A 17,924-nucleotide genomic window follows, 5' to 3' on the forward strand; every position below is an offset into this window, starting at 1 on the left:
ATCCCAGGGTCCTGGGATCGTGATCTGAGCCGAAGGCAGATGCTTAACCGACTGAGCCACCCAGGCGCCCCTCATGGCTTCATGTTCTTGCCCATGCTCAGATAAGCAGGTGTCCCTCCATGGACACTGTGCAAGATTGGGATTTAAGTATGTGGTTTTGTGGGGGGTGGCAGGAAGGCACTTAGAAGTGGTTGGGCAGAACACCACTCCTTACACTTCTCTTAGCTTTTGCTCCAAGGAGAGAAGGGTGGCGGGCACTCATGATGGGCAGAGGGGCCAGGGAAGAGTGAAAGGACATAGCTCATGGCAAGGAAACAGGGAGAAGCAAAGAGCAGGGTGGAAAGAAGGGAGCAAGGAGAGGGAGCAGGAGCAGGGAGAGGGATGGGGAACATGGAGGAGGAACAGGGGCAGGGGATGGGGAACAGGGCGAAGGAGCAGGGGTTGGGGAGGAAGGAGCAGGGAGCAGAAAGAAGAGGGAAGAGTGGCACTGTGGCCACACATACCTGAGAGGCACACTCAACGCCCAGGGCACCCTTTCCTATAGATATTCAGGAAGCCTCCCTGATAGGCTCCTCTCAGAGCCCCTTCCAAGGATACACCACTCATTTCCTGAAGTGCAAGTTCCCATCTCTCAAAGAGCCTAGAGAGGACAGATGCCATGCCTGACTCCTGGAGGTCAGTAAAGTGTGACCAGATGTCCCTTGGCTAGGACCATGATCTGCAAGTGGTCAATCCCAAAGATTCAGAACACTATGGTTTGCGGACAGAATTTGCTGTGATTGGTCTAAACTGGGGGCACAGTACCCTGGGGGGTGGGGCACTTGTAAGAAAATACCCTGATGAGGGGATACCTGATTCCAGGGATGAGATGGGGAGAAGCCTGAGGATGAGGAGTCCGTGCAGGGTAGAGACTCTCCTCATGGATGTCCCCACAGCTGTTCTTGGTGGGCATGTAGATAGATAGAACCACATTGCTCTTTATATTTGGGTACTCCTGTGAACCAGAGGTTCAAGATCACTTTAGGAATCTTGATTGTCTGTGAAACAAGGAAAGGGAGAGGTACACAGAGGCTGAAGAGCATTTATGGGATGAGGGACTGAGGTCTTAGTATCACATCAGTAGCTTTTGGGTCTCAGAGACCCACCCATTTCCTCAGCCAGAGCAGGGTCAGAGGCTTGTATTTTGGTGGGGAGACAGTCCCTGGGTGATTTGAACTCATGATGCCTCATGGTCTCAGTGAGGAGGATGAGCCCCAGGAATTAAGCCATGAGAACTAGGGATGGGACAAATGTGTCAGGGAACCCTTTTGGGTTGAGGGAGGATTTCCCCCATCCCTAAGACTCCTGAAAAAAGTTTGCAGAGCACCTCCCCTCCAAGTTCTACCACCTCAAGGGGCTTTACCTATCCTTCTTGAAACTCACCGTGAGCCCCTGTGTCGGAAGCCTCTCCGAGGTCTGCCCAGACTTATCCATGTCTGAGTTACTATAAATAGCATGGGTTTGTGGATGGTAGCATCCAAAGGTTTGCTCAAGGGTGGTCACGGGCAGAGCCAGGAGCAAAACAGGGACCAGCAGAAAGGTGGGACTCGTGGCGAGAGCCTGAGAGACATGGGTAGGGGGGAAAGTTGAAAAATGGCCTTTCTCTGGCCCAGCTCACCCCTAATCAGGAGAGGATTCAGGGAGCATCTGTCTAACACTACTGCTTTCCAGGGGCCTGGGGTCAGGGGGAGGCCCCCATTGTGAGGGGAAAGGACACTGAGTCTGGGCCTCTGGCCAATGGCCCCACCTCCATCCATCAGAACTGTAGCTCTCCACAAAGGTTCAACAAGAGACCCAAGCTCAGTGGTAGATAAATAGTCAACAAGAGGGAGGTGCAGTGTGAGCATCCTGCCCACGTGAACCCTCTATTTTATTCTTTCAACAGCGCATCCCTCCAGCCTTCTACTGGACTGGGGATTAGGAGTTGGGCAGTGTATCTGAGGTTCTAATGGCTTCTTTTTTTTTTTTTCCTAATGGCTTCTTATACACACTTTCAACCTATCTTCTTTATTTAAAAAAGCTCCACCTGGGGTGCCTGGGTGGCTCAGTCGTTAAACGTCTGCCTTCGGCTCAGGTCATGATCCCAGGGTCCTGGGATCGAGCCCCGCATCGGGCTCCCTGCTCGGCCAGGAGCCTGCTTCTCCCTCTCCCACTCCCCCTGCTTGTGTTCCCTCTCTAGCTGTCTCGCTCTCTGTGTCAAATAAATAAATAAAATCTTAAAAAAAAAAAAAAGCTCCACCTTCACTCCCACACTGAAAGACAACTTGTGCCCTAATTGTTTCCTTTGGTGGGAGCTCTACAGTGTGATAAGAGTTGGTCCTCAGATTTTCACTACTACTGTATAGGAGGTGTCCAGGGCTGGATAGTGAGACAGAGGTGTCAGCCACTTTGGAGAAAAAGAAAGGACTGGTCTTATTAGAGAAATCTGCCTCTTCATCTGGGGTGCCTGGCTGGCTCGGTCATACAGTCAATGGAGTGTTGTGCGGCTCCTGATCTCGGGGTTGTGAGTTCAAGCCCCAGGTTGGGTGTAGAGATTACTTAAAAATTTTTTTAAAAATCAAAAAAAAAAAAGAAGAAAAGAAATCTACCTCTTCATCTGTCATTGATGGGGTGGGGAGAGATGTTTCAACATATATAGTAATATGGTAATACACTGGGAGCTGTTCTAGCAAGGAGATTTTTCCAACTGGAGATATCTAAGGATGGGGAAATTTCAATGGGGGTGGATCAATAGGGGACCATATGGAAGGCTGGGGTTCAATGAATGGAAAGATTTTCAAATGGACTTATCAATGAGATGGATATCAATGGTGGGTATTTCTGAATGGGAAGATTTGACAAGGAGGTTTATCAATGGGAGCATTTTGATGGGCATGTCTGAATGAGGAGATATGTCAGTGGGTAGAGATACAGGAATAGGGTGATTTGTCAATAAAGATTGTCAGTGGGGGATGGTGGCTGGCTGGCTCAGTAGATGAAACATGCGTCTTTTGATCTTGGGTTTGTAAGTTCAAGCTCCAGGTTGGGTGTAGAGATTAATTACTTAAAATAAAATCTTTTTTTTTAAAGATTTTATTTAGGGGCACCTGGGTGGCTCAGTCGGTTAAGCGTCTGCATTCGGCTCAGGTCATGATCCCAGGGTCTTGGGATCAAGGCCCCTTTCGGGCTCCTTGCTCAGTAGGGAACCTGCTTTTCCCTCTCCCTCTGCTGCTCCCCCTGCTTGTGCTCTCTCTCTCTGTCAAATAAATAAATAAAATCTTTTTTTAAAGATTTTTGAGAGAGAAAGAGAGAGAGAGAGCGTGAGCAGGAGCGGAAGGGGAGGGGCAGAGGGAGAAGCAGACTCCCCTCTGAGCAAGGAGCCCGATGTGGGACTTGATCCCAGGACCCTGGGATCATGACCTGAGCCTAAGGCACTTAACTGACTGAGCCACCCAGGCATCCCAAAATAAAATCTTTTTAAAAAGATTGTCAATGGGAATTATGTCATAAATAGGGAATATATAATTTATAAATAGATTTGTCACCTGGGTGGTCAGTAGGGGATATGCAAACGGTGGGTAATTATGAAGAGAGATATTTGTCACTGGGATCCATCAATGGGTGATGGATTGCTGCCAGGTATTTGTAAACGGGGAGATTTGTCAATGGGGGTCGTCAAAGGGGTTATGTCAATGCGATATTTATAAATAAGGCTCAACAGAGGTATTTGTTATGGGGGATTTGTGAAAGAGGGGATTTGTACAGTGAGGAGAGGGAACTTTTCCAAGGAAAGATTTACCGAAGACTTAGAAATTTGTCACCTGCAGTCTTGGCAACAGAAGAGATTTGTAAGTGTGGTGATTCGTCATCCACAGTGAGGACTTCATAGTGGGGAACATTATCACTGGGGGGAGGGTTCCCATAGAAGTCTTTGAAAATGTTGGTGTTTTTCAGTTGGGGAGACTTGCACACTGGGAAAAAGTATACAAGGTTCAGGATAATAACATCACAAATGAACATACTAAATATTTGTAACGTCTCTGGGCGTAGATTATCAGGATCACAAGTTAAACCAAGGTTTTCAGAGTGCATTAAGTTATTACTACTGATATCATACATTATTTCCTTACTCTAAATAATCGTTACTGATACAAATTATCACTACTAAAGTTACACATTAAATTATATTTCTCATACTGCTACTAGTCATAATAACTAATACTTGTAAGTGCTATGTTCCATGCACTGTTCCAGGCATTAGACATGTATGACCTCATTTATGGCTCACGTTGTCCCTGCGAGTTAGGCATTCTTTTTATCCCTATTTTACAGATGTGGAAACTGAGGCACAAAGAGGTAATGTGATTTCCCCAAGGACACAGAGCTAGTACGTGGAAAAGGCAGCACTTGAATGCAAATGACGTTGCTCCAGCGTTCATGTTCTTAACCGTTAGACGTCGCCTGTCTAGAAATTAAGCCACTGTTAGTAATATTACCTGTGAATTTCTTATTTATAAGCGTTTCGTGTTCTGACCTGAAAAAATACCCAAGGGACGAACACACCCATTAATCATCCTCCAACCCTAGCACGGACCTCAGAAGGATTCTGGGTAGGCACTGTGAGGCCCATTTTTTAGGGAGAAGTGTTGAGACTCAGGTGAGGGAAGGGCCGGCCCCCAAGCCACCCATTGAGCTGGAACCCCCCCCCTTGCTGTACACTTCACAGGGCTGTCACCCCCACGTGCTTCCTCTCAGCCATCAGTCTCTCCCAAGCAGAGATTCACACCCAGACACATGGAACGCGGCGGGGGGGGGGGGGGGGGGGTTCTCACTTCACTCGCTTGAGTAAATTTTCTAGAAGAGCGATGGGGGGAATGTAGTGACCCCAGGATGACAGAAATCCTGCCAGGGGCTCCTGCTGGGGTCTGTGGGAGGCGGCCTTGTATGTTGTCCCGGCCTCCGTAGGGCCTCGTGGTCAGCCCTGGCCTTGAAGCACGATGTCTCGAACCAGGGCACCACCTGCTGGTGAGCAGGTCGGCATGAGCGTGGCCTCCACACTGGGCTCCGTCCTTTCCCACTGCCTCATTCTACCTCACCTTCCTCCTAGGGATTAAAATAGCTGAGGGCTCAGAGAATGGGCCCCGGGGTCAGGGAACGACGGCGTAAGAATGCAGGGAGCTGCTACTAGGGTTTGGTGACCTGTTAGGAGCAGCTGAGCCAAGAGCAACAAGGCCACCAGGGCCCTTATGGTCATACCATGAGCGAAGGTGGCCATTTTCCCCTTTTCGTGGACGGGGTTTAAATCCTGCCAGGGCATAACCAAGGTCTAGATGTTGACATAGAAATTGTCGCTGCAGGGGCGCCTGGGTGGCTCAGTCGTTAAGTGGCTGCTCAGGTCATGATTGGGACCGAGCCCCGCGTCGGGCTCCCTGCTCAGAGGGGAGTCTGCTTCTCCCTCTCCCTCTGCTTCTCCTCCCTGCTCATGCTCTCTCTCTCTCTCTCTCTCTCCAATAAATAAGTAAATCTTAAAAAAAAAAAAAAAAAGGAGTGAGGGGAGGAGAGGTAGGGGAAGGGGGAGAAGGGCAGAGCTTGGGGATTTCCAGATCACACCTTCTCCTCACCCCTCCTATTCCCCAAATGGCCACTTCCGAGGAATCTCCCGCAGGCCATGGGTGGGGAGCCAGGGCTACCCCTTCTTTCAGAGGCCCTGCTGGGTTATGTGGTGGGAGGGGAGAGGGGCACCCTGAGCCCCTCCCCCCCAGAGCTTTCCCTTTTCACTCAAGTCAGACTCGCAGTACAAAACCTAAGGGTGGGGACGGTAACAGCCACAGACGTGGATGGAGCAGGACATCCTCCTGGATGACATCAGGACAGTGCCCGGGGGAAGAGAGCTGTTTGCCAATCGATAAGACATTTGTCGTGCTCGCTTCGGCAGCACATGTACTAAAATTGGATCGATAAGACATTTGTCAATGAGTTTGTCAACTGGAGGGATTTGCCAGTGAGGTGGTGATTTGTCAGTAGTGGGATCATTTTCTAGAGAGGGCTGTGCAAATAGGAATCATCAATTAGTCTGGGAAAATGTTCTACAGTATCGGGCAGAGAGATTAGCCGAGACGTTGTGGTGGATAATGCAGGTTAAATGGCCCCCGCCATCTGCCCCGCCGTGGCAGATCACCAAGGCTCATGCCGACGTGGAGAATGGTTACCAATGCCTGAAATTATAGGTGAAATACAAAAAAGCCAACATTTTGCATCCCTCACCCCCCTCGGCCTCGGTCCCCGGGTATGCCCACCAGGTCATCGGCAACATGGGTTGGTCCCCAGACATGACACAGGGACGCTGCCTGCTGGATGGTAGTTCTTTATTTCATTGTCTTGTGGGATAAAGAAAGACAGGAGCGGGAAGTGGGGTGAACACTGTGCAGGCTTCAGCTTCCGCGGGGGGTAGGATTTAGGCCATCCGGGGCCGCAGGGACTGCCAGGTGCACAGCCCCGGCCGTCTGGGCAGGCAGGCTAGATAGAGGCTCTGGAAATACTTGTCCGGGCCTCTGAGGAACTGGTCCGTCCACAAGCAATGAGTGTCACTCTGCAGTTTGCAGGGGAGGGATGAGCAGGCAAACACCTAGGGGAGGGGAGAGAGGCACATCTCTGAGGGCTTCTCCCCCTGCCCCTACCTCCCCTACAGAGCGGAACCTTCCCCTCCTCAGTTTTCAACATGGAGCTGCTGGGGCGACCTGGTGTTGCCCCACCTGGGGAGGGACTCAAGAGCAGCCCCTCCCACTGGAGGAACAGTCACTGGGCTTGGCAAGGTGACGGCAATCCAGCGAACTGTGATCGGTTTCCTGGAATGCCGGTTGGGACACAGTCATGGGGGGTGGGGCGGGGCAGGCAGGCTTCCAGGGGAACTATCCCGAAGGACAGGGAACAAGTAGCAGTAGCAGGGAACAGCTGGTGGGGCGGGGGGGGGGGGGGGGGGACGGATTTGGGCATAGGAAAGAGCCATGGGGCTCAGACACAGCCCCTGGGATCAGAGGACATTCAGGGCCATCAGGAGACAGCCTTGGACTAGTCAGAAGGGCAATGGACCACACCCCTGTGTGTGAGGCAGGCAGAGCAAGAATCGGATGAGCTGGGTTGGGGGAGCAGCACTTTGGGTTCTTGGAGAACATTCTAGGAAAGCAAGACACAATCCCTAGGCGGGGCGGGGGTGGGGGGGGCGGTCAGGAATAGACAGAGGGACTAGAAAATAGTCACAAGGGGGATTTAGAGGGAAAAGAAGCAGCCCGACAGTCCAGGGAACGGCGGAATCAGACACAGAGCTAAGAACAACCAGAATTTCCAGGGAACAGTGTCAGCTTCGGGGGAACAGCAAGAGAGATCAGGGACAGCCCTAGGGTTCGGGCAGCAGCCCTACGGACAAGCAATGGCCAGAGGGAGCAAGAAACAAGCCACGGTTTGGGGAGCAGCCCGAGGACCGCTCCCCAGGCGGCGGGCAGGCCCCCCCCCCCCCCCCCGCACTCACTGTGCACTCCTTGCAGCCGGCAGCATAAGTCTTGGTGAAGCCCCGGCGCTGAGCGCTACTCAGACTGTTCCAGGGAGCCACGAAACTGCAGGTGTTGATATGCAGGTGTCCGTTCTGCAGGTTTCCTGGGGTCGGGGGTGGGGGCAACAGGCAGCAGCTGATGGGCTGGGCCGGGGTGGCGGGGGCAGGGCGGCGCCTGATTGGCGTCCCGGGCGCACAGACCCCCGCTGGGCAAAGCCCCCGGCTTTCCCCTTTCCCGATGGGCTGAAATCGGGGCGGTCCCCATTTCAACGGGGACCAGCCCCTCGGAGCCTCGCCCGCTCCCGGCTGCCGGGCCCCGTCGGAGGGAAGGGGCGAGGGGGCGGGGCCTCACCGGCGACGAGAAACTCCTCGCTGCGGTTCTGGGACCTGTGCAAGTATCCGCAGACGCTCTCCAGGGCGGGGGTGTCGACGAACCGGATGTCAGAGGCATTCCCCAAGGCGTTGAACCCTTTGAACATCTGTCGACGGAGGAGGGCAAGAGTCTCGGTTACTGACACAGCCCTCCCACTCCACGCTCTTCCCTGAAGTCCTCTTTAGCACCCTGGCATCACAGCTAACTTCCTCGGCTTTGACTTTGACGGGAAGGCAGATGTTAAGCAGTGCTGGGGAGAGGGCAGGAGGGATACCTTGGTCATCTTGATCTCGTAACGCCGGTTTAAGTCGGTCTGGTTGACTTCTACGGTCCCCACGAACTTGGCCCTGATGACTGCAGGACGGAGGGGTGGGGGGAAAGACGAGTCAAATGGACTGCACGAGCCAATAAAATAACCTAATCACGGTACTAACACCCGCGAAGCACGTATTTCACTAGGGATCGCCGGAATGCCAGCCGGCTCGCTAAGCGCTGTACACGCTGGTTAACTGAAGCATCTGGAGACGAGTGACTTCTCTTTGTCAGGAGCTGCTTCAAGCCTTTCTCGTATATTCATCGTGGGTTCATTCGCTCAACCAATATTTCAGAGCCCGCTGTGTGCCCGGCACTGTTCTGGGTGTCAGGAACACAACAGTGAGCAAAAAAGACAGAAGCCCGCTCCCTTGTGGAGCTCACATTCTAGCCAGGAGGAGACTCAATAGAAGCCAAATAATAAGTGTATGGAAGGTATTCAGTGTGATGAGGAATTTTAGAGCTGGGCATCAGGAGTACTAGGGGATTTCGAACAGGGTGGTCGAGGAAGACCGTCCCGACGTCTGGGGCCGCCCCCCATGTGGATACCTGCGGGGAAGGGTGTACCAGGCAGAGGAAGCCGCCAGTACAAAGGCCCTGAGGTGGGATTGGGCCTGGAGTAATCAGGGAAGCCTGAGCGTGGCAGTGCAGCTAAAAGAGTCAGGGCAGGGCTGAGTGGGACTGTCCTAGAGGTAGGCACCGCTGTGAACCCCGCGGGACTGAGGGGAAACCAAAGCACGGAGTGTAGGGGGCAGAGTGGGGTACACTCACCGATCTGGGAGTTGCAGAAGGCCATCTGCGGGTGGGGCGGGGCACAGGTACAGGCCCTGCTGGGGGCCGGCAGCCACAGCAACAACAGGATGCAGGAGGCCAGGGGCGCAAGGGGTGCCATGGTGGGTGCTGCGGGGTGGGGAGGAGGGGTCAGCGGTCCTCTGCGGACGTGGGCAGCGCCCCCCCCCCCCCCCCCCCCCGCCGCCGCCAGCTTGGAAGGGGATTAAGCCGCTGCACTCTGGGCTTGAAGGGTTGGGGAGTGTGGAGATTTTAAAGGGGGGTGGGGATTTGGAAGCCCAGAGGAGCTGAGAGGGCTGGGGGTTGGGAGAGTCTGGGAGCTGAGCAATTTCAGGGACTGGGTGAGTGGAGGGCCATGAGACCGTGGTGTTTGAAGAATAAGGGGCAGAGGGGTTGCGGGATTTAGGGGCGTTGGAAAGTTGGAAGGTCGAGAAGCTGGGGGTGAGGAATTTGGGGTCTGGGGAGTTGGAGGGGTTTGGGGTTTCGGGGTTGTGCATATTGAGATTGGGGGCAGTGGAGAGACGCTGAGGAATTGGGAGGAGCTTGGGGGTTCAGGGAGTTTAGGGACTTAAGGGGGCGGGGTGCCTGAGGGATTTGGGAGCAGAGAAAGTTGTGGAGTTGGGGATTTAGGAGTCTGGAGGGTTGGGGGGGCAGAATTTAGGGGAGTTGGCGGCCTGGAAGGCAGCTGTGATATTAGGGGCTCCTGGGTTCGGAGGAGTCGGAGATAGATGTCGGGGTTCCAAGGAGTCTGGAGTGTGGGAATCGGGGGAGCCGGTCCAGCACCCTCCCGCCCTCCTCCCCTTGACCAGCCCGGGGTCCCGGAACCCGCCGGCCGGGCTGAGCAGCCAGGGGTCCGGCAGGAAGGCTCCAGCCCGGCTCCAGGCCCCGCGGGGCCACCCGGGGCCCCAGCCTACCTGCGGTGTATCTCTCGGGGCGCCGGGTCTGCGGCGATGGCGGCAGGGCCTGAGCATCGGGGGATAAATGTCCACGCGAGGGGCGGGGGCGGCAGCGGTGCGGAAACCGCAGGCCTCCAGGCTTCCTGGATGCATTACTCATCCGCCCACCCTCGGTGGAGGCCAAGGGGCGGGCCGAGGGCTGCCGAAAAGGAGATGCACCCTCCTCCCCTCCCTCCTTCTGGGCCTCGCCCTGGCCGCCCACCCCCATCTCCACATCAGTCACCAGTCCTTCCAGGCAGCCTCTGGAGGGCTTCGAGGCAGGACTACACCCCCCCCCCCCCCCCCCCGCCCAGGGCAGTTCCCTAAAGTCTCCAAACTTTCTCCGAAGTCTATCCAAATCACCCGCAGCCCCCCGCCGCCCAGCTCCCCATGGCTGAAGCCCAAATGAGTTCGTCCCCTTTAATAAACATTGCTGGTGCGCCTTGTGTGAGCCAAGCACCCGCAGAAACCCCTCTCCTGGGAGATCTGACGGTGTGGCGAAGGGTGAGCGAGGCAGAGAGGAAACAAATTGAGTAGAAGCAGTGAAGAGAGAGAAGGCCGAGGGCCTGGATCTTAAGCCCTCTCAAAAACACAGGCAGGGACAGTCCGCGGAGCTGACTCTTGATCTCGGGGTGGTGAGTTCCAGCCCCACGTTGGGTGTAGAGATTACTTAGAATAAAATCTTTAAGAAAAACACACACACACACACACACACACAGGCAGGCGGTCAGCATCTATATAGCACCAACTGTGTCCCAGGCACTCAGCATAACTTTTCTCACTTAAAGCTCACAGTAAAACCTCTGAGATGGGTACCGGTATTGGTCCCGTTTTACAGACGAGGAAATAGGAGCAGAGAGGGATTGAAGAACTTTCCCAGGATCACAGGGCATGGCTGGGATTTGAACGGAGGCTAACTGGTGCCAGGATCTTACCCAGGCGTGGCACAGCCCTGGCAAGCGGGGAACGTGCCAGTGAATTAGTGAGCATTGGGGGGGGGGGAGTTCACTAGTGGGGAAAGAGGGCAGTGAGTCAGTAGAAAACAGATCCCCTCCCATCCTGCCCTGCCCCTTCCCCACCAATCCTCCCACACTTCTGGGGAGGGGGGCGGTGGTGAGGCAATCCCTGCCCACCAGCTTCCAGATGCTGCCTGAATCTTCTCTGGGGTCCTGGGAAAGTGCTCTAAGGGCTCATTAACATCCTTTGTTAGTCAGGGAGAGCCGACCAGTAATAGTAGTGATGGGAGCGACGCTCCAGCAGCCGCTTACTGAGCACTTACTGCGCGCTGTGCCCCATATTCTTTGTGTAAATTCTCCCATTCGGGCTTCATTACCCCCTGGCTCCCGAAGCTTGCTGAACTCAGGGAGGTTAAGCTCGGTGAGCACCAGCAGCAGCAGCTCTTACGGGTATCAAACCCTGCTCTAAGATCTTTGTGAGGGCTTTCATCTCTCAGCCAAGCCCAACTGCCTCCTTGCTAATTACTGTTGGCTGCCTGCCCCCCCCCCCCCGTACTGATAACGGTGCCGCACACTTTTTGAGGATGGAGGCTTTCTGTGTGCCAGATACTGAGCTAAGCACTTTCCCTGAAATAACTAATCTGTTCCTCCCGACTTCCCTGGTAGCGGGAGACTTGCGTATCTCCTTATGCAGATGAGGGAACTGTGACACACCAAGGGGTCAAGAGCCACCAGCCCAGGAGTGAGAATGAAGAAATGACCCTGTTCGGGGGGGGGGAGGGAAGTAAACCAGGAATTTGGGGAAGCCGGTTGTGAAAGCGGGGAGGGAGAGTGAATGAGGCAGGGGCTGAGTAAGTCCGCGCTTGGCCGGAGGGAGCCTCGCAGGAAGGGAAAGCCCCTCACGGACCCGGCTTCTGAGGCCAGCAGACTCCGCAGCCTGAGGCAGCACCGAGTCGGGCGGACTGTCTTCACGTGGGGGGTTCTGGGCATCTGGCTTTTAGTGCAGGCTTTGAAACCGGTGGGGTGTCGAGGAGGGGTATCCAGGTGTGTGACCACCTGGGGAGCTGGACGTGTGGTTGGGGGGGCGCATGGGGACCGGCTGCGAGTGCAGAGCAGACGCCCCACCATTGCCACAGCATGCCAAGTGCTTGGGCCTCGTGGTGCCCTTTGTATAGATCAGGAAACTGAGGCCCAGAGAAGGTTAAGCGACCTGCCTGGGGTTCCACGTGGCCTGAGGAAGAGGAGAGGCCAAGAGTCAGACCCAGGGCTCGCCAGGGGATCCTAGAGTGCGAAGCTCCCCGGCCGCACACATACACACGGCGCTGTGCTCAGGCTCAGGTCCCGCGGAAACAAGGAACGTTTATGAAAAGAGGGGCCTAGAAACGGGGCGGGGGGGGTGCACTAGGGCGCAGCTCTCCCGTGTCTGTGCGTCTGAGAACTGTGTGTGCGCCTGTAGGCGGCGCGTGCCCCTCCGCGCGGTGCACGTGTGTACCTGGGGGTTGGGGGTAGCCCCGCGCGTTCTGTGCTGCTTCTGGGAGTCGCACGTCGGCCTCCGCAGGGCGGCTGGAGGCTGCACGTCTAACTGTGGACGTGGTGTTCACCTCCGCGCCGCGAGCGCGCCCGAGCCTCTGCCCCGCCGCCCTGGAATGCTAACTAGAGGCTCCCCCGGAACCCCCGTCCCAACGCCGTGCCTCGCAGGGCCCCGTCGTGACGCCAGTCATTTGGGCAATGAGGAAGGTGGAGGTGCGGGGAGAGAGGGGGAGGCCTGGAGGTCAGTCGGTCACCCTGAGCCTGCGGGCTTCCTGTGCCTGCCGGGAACTGGGAGCCACCGCCGCCCCAGCAGCCCCTCCGGGAATGCCGGGAATGCCCTCTCCCGGCCCCCGGGGCCGCCGGCTGCACTCTCCCCCAGCCGGGGGCGCGGGGCACTCGGGGTACCCCCACACCCGAATGTGTGTGTGTGCGTGCGTGCGCGCCCAGCCAGGAGTGTGGGCTTCTACTTCGGCAGCTTGTGGGCGTCTCTGGCCGTGTGCGTGCCTCTCTCCGTTGGTATAGATGGCCGGGCATGGGGTGTGTGTGTGTGTGTGTGTGTGTGTCCCTAGATGTACTTTTTGTGTGCCCAGGGGCGTGGTGGTCATGTGAGTACCCAGAAGGGTGCGTACCTCTATATGTGGCGTGGGTCCTGTCGTTGTGCGGATGCCTGGGAGTGTTGCACGCGTCTGTGAGCGTTGAGCACGTGCCCAGTTCTGTCTGCGTCCTGCGGCCGTGCCTCTGAGGGTGGTCTCTGTACTGCACGGGTAATCCTCCAGGTTGTGTGTGTCCCTCTGTCGTGTGCGTTTGGGCGAGAGGAAGGGGTGTGTGCGCGTGTGCGTGCCCGCGCGTGCGCTGCCGGGCGGTGAGGCTGGCGGGGGCCCGGGCCCCTGGCCCACCCCGCGAGCACCTGGCAGGTTGAACGGCTGTGCGGATCTCGGCAGCCAGAGAGCAAGGTGTGCTCCGAGCCTGCGTTGGTCCTGGGTCTTTCCATCGTGTGGGTCCCGACACGCGTGGGAATGTCTGGGTCTGGTCGTGTAGGTGTGGGTTCCGAGGGTTCGTGTGCGGGTCTGTGGGCTGTGTCCGAACCATGCTCACACAGGAGGCCTGGCCCAGGGGTCTGGTTACTACGTGCTCACCACCACACCCCCACGCACACACATGCACACACTCACTTCTCTATCATCCATTCACTGGCAAAACAAACTTTCCCTTTTCCGGAAAAGTCCCCCACCCCTATCCCATGCCTCTGCCCGGGAAAGCAGAGGCGGGATGTCTGGCACTTGGGGGTAGTGGAGGGAGGGACAGGCAGGCAGGGCTCTGAGTTCAATTCTGGGCTCAGAGACGCTGTGTGACCCCACTCCCACCCCCCCCACCCCCACCCCCCCGGCCTGGTGCTGCTATCTGTCTCTGACTCGCCTCTTCTGGGAAATGGCTCCTAGTGTGGCTCCCACTGAATGGGCTTCTCTCAGTGGCATCCCCACCCCTGGCCATCGGCCCTCCCGCCCTGACCGTGCTCTGCCTTCCCCCCCCACCAGCTCAGCAGCACGACGTACCCTGTGGTGGTGAAGATGGGGCATGCGCACTCCGGGATGGGCAAGGTGAGTCCCCAGACGGGGTGTGCGTGTGCGCGTGTGCGTGGTGCACGCTCCTGGCATCGTGCGCACGTGTGTCCGTGTGTACCGCACATTCAACGCACACCAGTCATTCTGTATGACTGTGTGTCCTGGGGCGTCTTCATCGATGTGTATTGTTTCCCTCACATGCTTAGATTCTGTTGGCCCAATTTTCTGTCAGACGTTCAACCAGTTTTGTGTGTCCTATTCTTTTGTTCGTGTAGCCGGCATTGTGTCTGTGTATATGCGTGCCTCTGTGTCGAACACACAGTGTGTGGTCTTTCATGTTCAAGGGTCTTGGGGTCCTGTATGCTTTCCGTCCCCCTGAGTCTGGCTCTGTGTACGTAGGAAGCCGACTTGGAACGTGTGTCTGTGCTTCTGTCTGCTTTCGTATCGTGTGGACCACTGACTTTGGGTCTGGGTGCTCACATGCACGGACTATACGTACACACCATTTTCCCACAGCTTTATGAGAAAAAAGTCACCTCCCATACCACTTACCCACTTGAAGTGGACAACTCGACCGTTTTCAGTGTGTTCCAAGTTGCATCTCCCCACCTGTGTGTCTCCTGTGTCCGTGTGAAAGCCAGGAGACCCACAATCCTGCATGCTTGAGTGCCACACAGTTGTTATGTCCCCGGCTCCCCCGGCCCATCGGTGCGCACGCCCCCAGCCCGAGGCGCCCCCCCCGCCCCCGCGGCCCACGGCTGCCCTGTCCTCAGCAGGCCCCGCTCCCCACAGGTCAAGGTGGACAACCAGCACGACTTCCAGGACATCGCGAGTGTCGTGGCACTGACCAAGACGTACGCCACCGCCGAGCCCTTCATCGATGCCAAATATGACGTGCGTGTCCAGAAGATTGGGCAGAACTACAAAGCCTACATGTGAGTGCAGAGACCAGGGCCCGGGTCGGGGGCCCCTGCCCCACGCAGCCCAGGCTCCCCTGAGCTTCGGTCCTCTCTCCTCTCGGCCCCCCCGCCCCGCAGGAGGACGTCAGTGTCGGGAAACTGGAAGACCAACACCGGCTCTGCGATGCTCGAGCAGATTGCCATGTCTGACAGGTGGGGGTGGCCCGGGGCCCGGCCGGATGGGAGGTGGGGGTGGCGGGGAGCGTGGCGCGCCCCAAGCCAAGCACTGACAGGCTGCCTGCCCCCCCATCTTGGCAGGTACAAGCTGTGGGTGGATACCTGCTCAGAGATTTTTGGGGGACTGGACATCTGCGCGGTGGAGGCGCTGCACGGCAAGGACGGAAGGGATCACATCATTGAGGTGGGAGCGCCCGGAAAGTGGTGGGGGTACGGAGGGAGGCGCATGGCAGCGACACGCAGTGAACTGTGCAGTTCCCCATGGCCCAGAAGGTGGCTACTGAAGCACTCTGTAAACTGGAAGGTCAAAGTAGGAAGTGCCGCGTGAACAGCGAAGTGCTTTATAAAACTATTTTTTAATAAAAAGGAGCTTGGGGGGCACCTGGGTGACTCAAGTCGGTTAAGCGTCTGCCTTTGGCTCAGGTCATGATCCCGGGGTCCTGGGATCGAGCCCCGCGGGGGGCTCCCTGCTCTGTGGGGAGCCTGCTTCTCCCTCTGCCTGCCGCTCCCCCTGCTTGTGCTCTCTCTCTCACGCTGTCTCTCTCAAATAAATAAAATCTTTCAAAAACATTAAAAAATAAAAAAGAAAATTAAAAAAAGGAGCCTGTTATCGAAGCAAAGTGCTTTCAACATTCTAAGGTTCTTTGTAGACAGCGGTACCCCCGGGAAACTGCAAAGCCATTTATAAACTCTAAAGTGCCTTGGAAATGTGGAGTGCTTGGTAAACGGTAGCGCTTTATACGTGGTAAGGCATTTTGTAAACAGTGGTACCCTAGCAAAGCACTTTCCGAAGTCTAAACCCACCATATAACCCCCAGTCCCTTGAAGAACAGGAACTTTGTAAACTGTAAAGTACTATAGAAGCCACAAAGTTCTTCGTGAACGACAGAGCACCTAGCACACTATAAAGCAGGGATTGGTAAACGTTTTGTCAAGGGCCGGACAGTGCACGTTTCGGGCTTTGTGGGCTATACAGTCTCTGTTGCAGCTACTCTGCAAAAGCAGCCAGAGACAGTATGTTAAAAAGAAAAAAAAAAAAGCACGGCTGTGTCACATCCCCTAAAACCGTATGCACATAGAAATCTAAACTTCATATGTTTTCACATGGCATGAAATCTTCTTTTGGTTTTTTTCCCAATAATTCAAAAGTGCAAAACCCACCCCTTAGCTCAGGGGCCATCCCCAAACAGGGGTGAGGTGGGCGGGATTTGGCCCCACGGCCCTGAGTGGAACTCCGCTCTGAGCTGTAGCAACCGCCCCCCCCCCCAGCTGTAAGGTACCTGTAACCGACAAGCCTTCCTCACACTGCAGAGCTGGTGCTTGGCAAACTGAATCTCAGTTTCCTTGGCAGCAGCCCTGCCGTTCCCCAACTTAAGGCACTTTGTCACTGTCACCCTCCCAGGCACCTTCCCGCCTCTCTCCTCACTGCGCCCCTTTTCCTCCCCCAGGTGGTGGGCTCCTCCATGCCGCTCATCGGGGACCACCAAGATGAAGACAAGCAGCTCATCGTGGAGCTTGTGGTCAACAAGATGGCCCAGGCCCTGCCCAGGCAGCGGCAGCGGGAGGCCTCCCCCGGCCGGGGCTCCCACAGCCAGGTCAGGCCCCTGGTGCCGGGCGACGGCCCTTGGCGCGAGGCGGCTGGTGGCGGGCCGGCCAGCCCGGGGTCACCCCGCCGCAGAGCTAAGAAGCGGCCGGCCGAGGGCGCTGCCACGACGCGTGGGTGGTGGCAGTTAGCAGTCGTTTTTAAACTTGATCAAACAGCCGCTGTCCTGATTTCCCTGAGTGCCTCCCGGCCAGCCCCTGGGAACTAGCCCCCACCCCAGCACACACACGGCCTGATACCCCCTCAGCTCAGCCACAGACGGGGCAACACCCAGCACCAGAACAGCCCGTGTCGTTTTGATTGGCTGACGCTCAGGCTGGCCCGTGACTATTTTTAACCTCTCCTGCTCCACTCCTCTGCCGCAGACTCCGTCCCCAGGGGCCCTGCCCTTGGGCCGCCAGACCTCCCAGCAGCCCTCGGGGCCTCCGGCTCAGCAACGACCCCCACCCCAGGGTAAGTGAGGGGCCGGCTTCCTGGGCCCCTACTGGACTGGCAGACCCCCCACCCACCTCTCACATGTGCACTTTTTCTGTCCCTCAGGTGGCCCTCCACAGCCGGGCCCAGGCCCCCAACGCCAGGGACCCCCGTTGCAGCAGCGCCCGCCCCCGCAGGGCCAGCAGCACCTTTCGGGCCTTGGACCCCCAGCTGGCAGCCCCCTGCCCCAGCGCCTACCGAGTCCCACATCAGCGCCCCAGCAGCCTGTGTCCCAGGCCCCACCGCTGGCCCAGGGTCAAGGCCGCCAATCCCGGCCGGTGGCGGGAGGACCTGGGGCACCCCCAGCAGCCCGCCCACCCGCCTCCCCATCTCCCCAGCGCCAGGCGGGCCCCCCACAGGCTACCCGGCAGACATCCGTCTCCGGTCAGGCTCCGCCAAAGGCCTCGGGGGCCCCACCGGGTGGTCAGCAGCGCCAGGGCCCACCCCAGAAACCCCCGGGCCCTGCCGGCCCCACACGCCAGGCCAGCCAGGCGGGTCCCATGCCCCGCACTGGGCCACCCACCACGCAGCAGCCGCGGCCCAGTGGCCCAGGACCTGCTGGACGACCCACCAAGCCTCAGCTGGCCCAGAAACCCAGCCAGGACGTGCCGCCACCCGCCACTGCCGGGGGACCCCCGCACCCCCAGCTCAAGTAAGAGGACCCCACGGCAGCCCTTGCCTTGCTGCTCC

The 17,924-nt window shown here is 57.0% G+C and overlaps 2 protein-coding genes across 3 annotated transcripts in view; one reads left to right on the forward strand and one right to left on the reverse strand.

Annotated features, from left to right (window-relative positions):
* Positions 1–17,924, forward strand: part of SYN1 (synapsin I) — a 47,028-nt gene that overhangs the window by 27,013 nt on the left and 2,091 nt on the right. For both annotated transcript variants that reach the window (XM_078065392.1, XM_078065393.1), the window contains exons 6-12: positions 13,995–14,057; positions 14,814–14,956; positions 15,059–15,133; positions 15,239–15,341; positions 16,606–16,752; positions 17,126–17,213; positions 17,301–17,886. In XM_078065392.1, the coding sequence (XP_077921518.1) occupies positions 13,995–14,057; positions 14,814–14,956; positions 15,059–15,133; positions 15,239–15,341; positions 16,606–16,752; positions 17,126–17,213; positions 17,301–17,886 (1,205 nt within the window). The remainder of the gene's footprint in view (positions 1–13,994; positions 14,058–14,813; positions 14,957–15,058; positions 15,134–15,238; positions 15,342–16,605; positions 16,753–17,125; positions 17,214–17,300; positions 17,887–17,924) is intronic.
* On the reverse strand, positions 6,367–10,110 carry TIMP1 (TIMP metallopeptidase inhibitor 1). Its single transcript, XM_078065414.1, has 6 exons — positions 9,953–10,110; positions 9,021–9,149; positions 8,212–8,291; positions 7,917–8,043; positions 7,544–7,668; positions 6,367–6,643 (listed from the first exon to the last, which is right to left on the reverse strand). The coding sequence occupies exons 1-6, from the start codon at positions 10,092–10,094 to the stop codon at positions 6,473–6,475; spliced, it is 774 nt and encodes a 257-aa protein (XP_077921540.1). The 5' UTR covers positions 10,095–10,110; the 3' UTR covers positions 6,367–6,472.

The sequence above is a fragment of the Halichoerus grypus genome, chromosome X (assembly GCF_964656455.1).
Source record: "Halichoerus grypus chromosome X, mHalGry1.hap1.1, whole genome shotgun sequence".
Lineage (NCBI taxonomy): Eukaryota > Metazoa > Chordata > Mammalia > Carnivora > Phocidae > Halichoerus > Halichoerus grypus.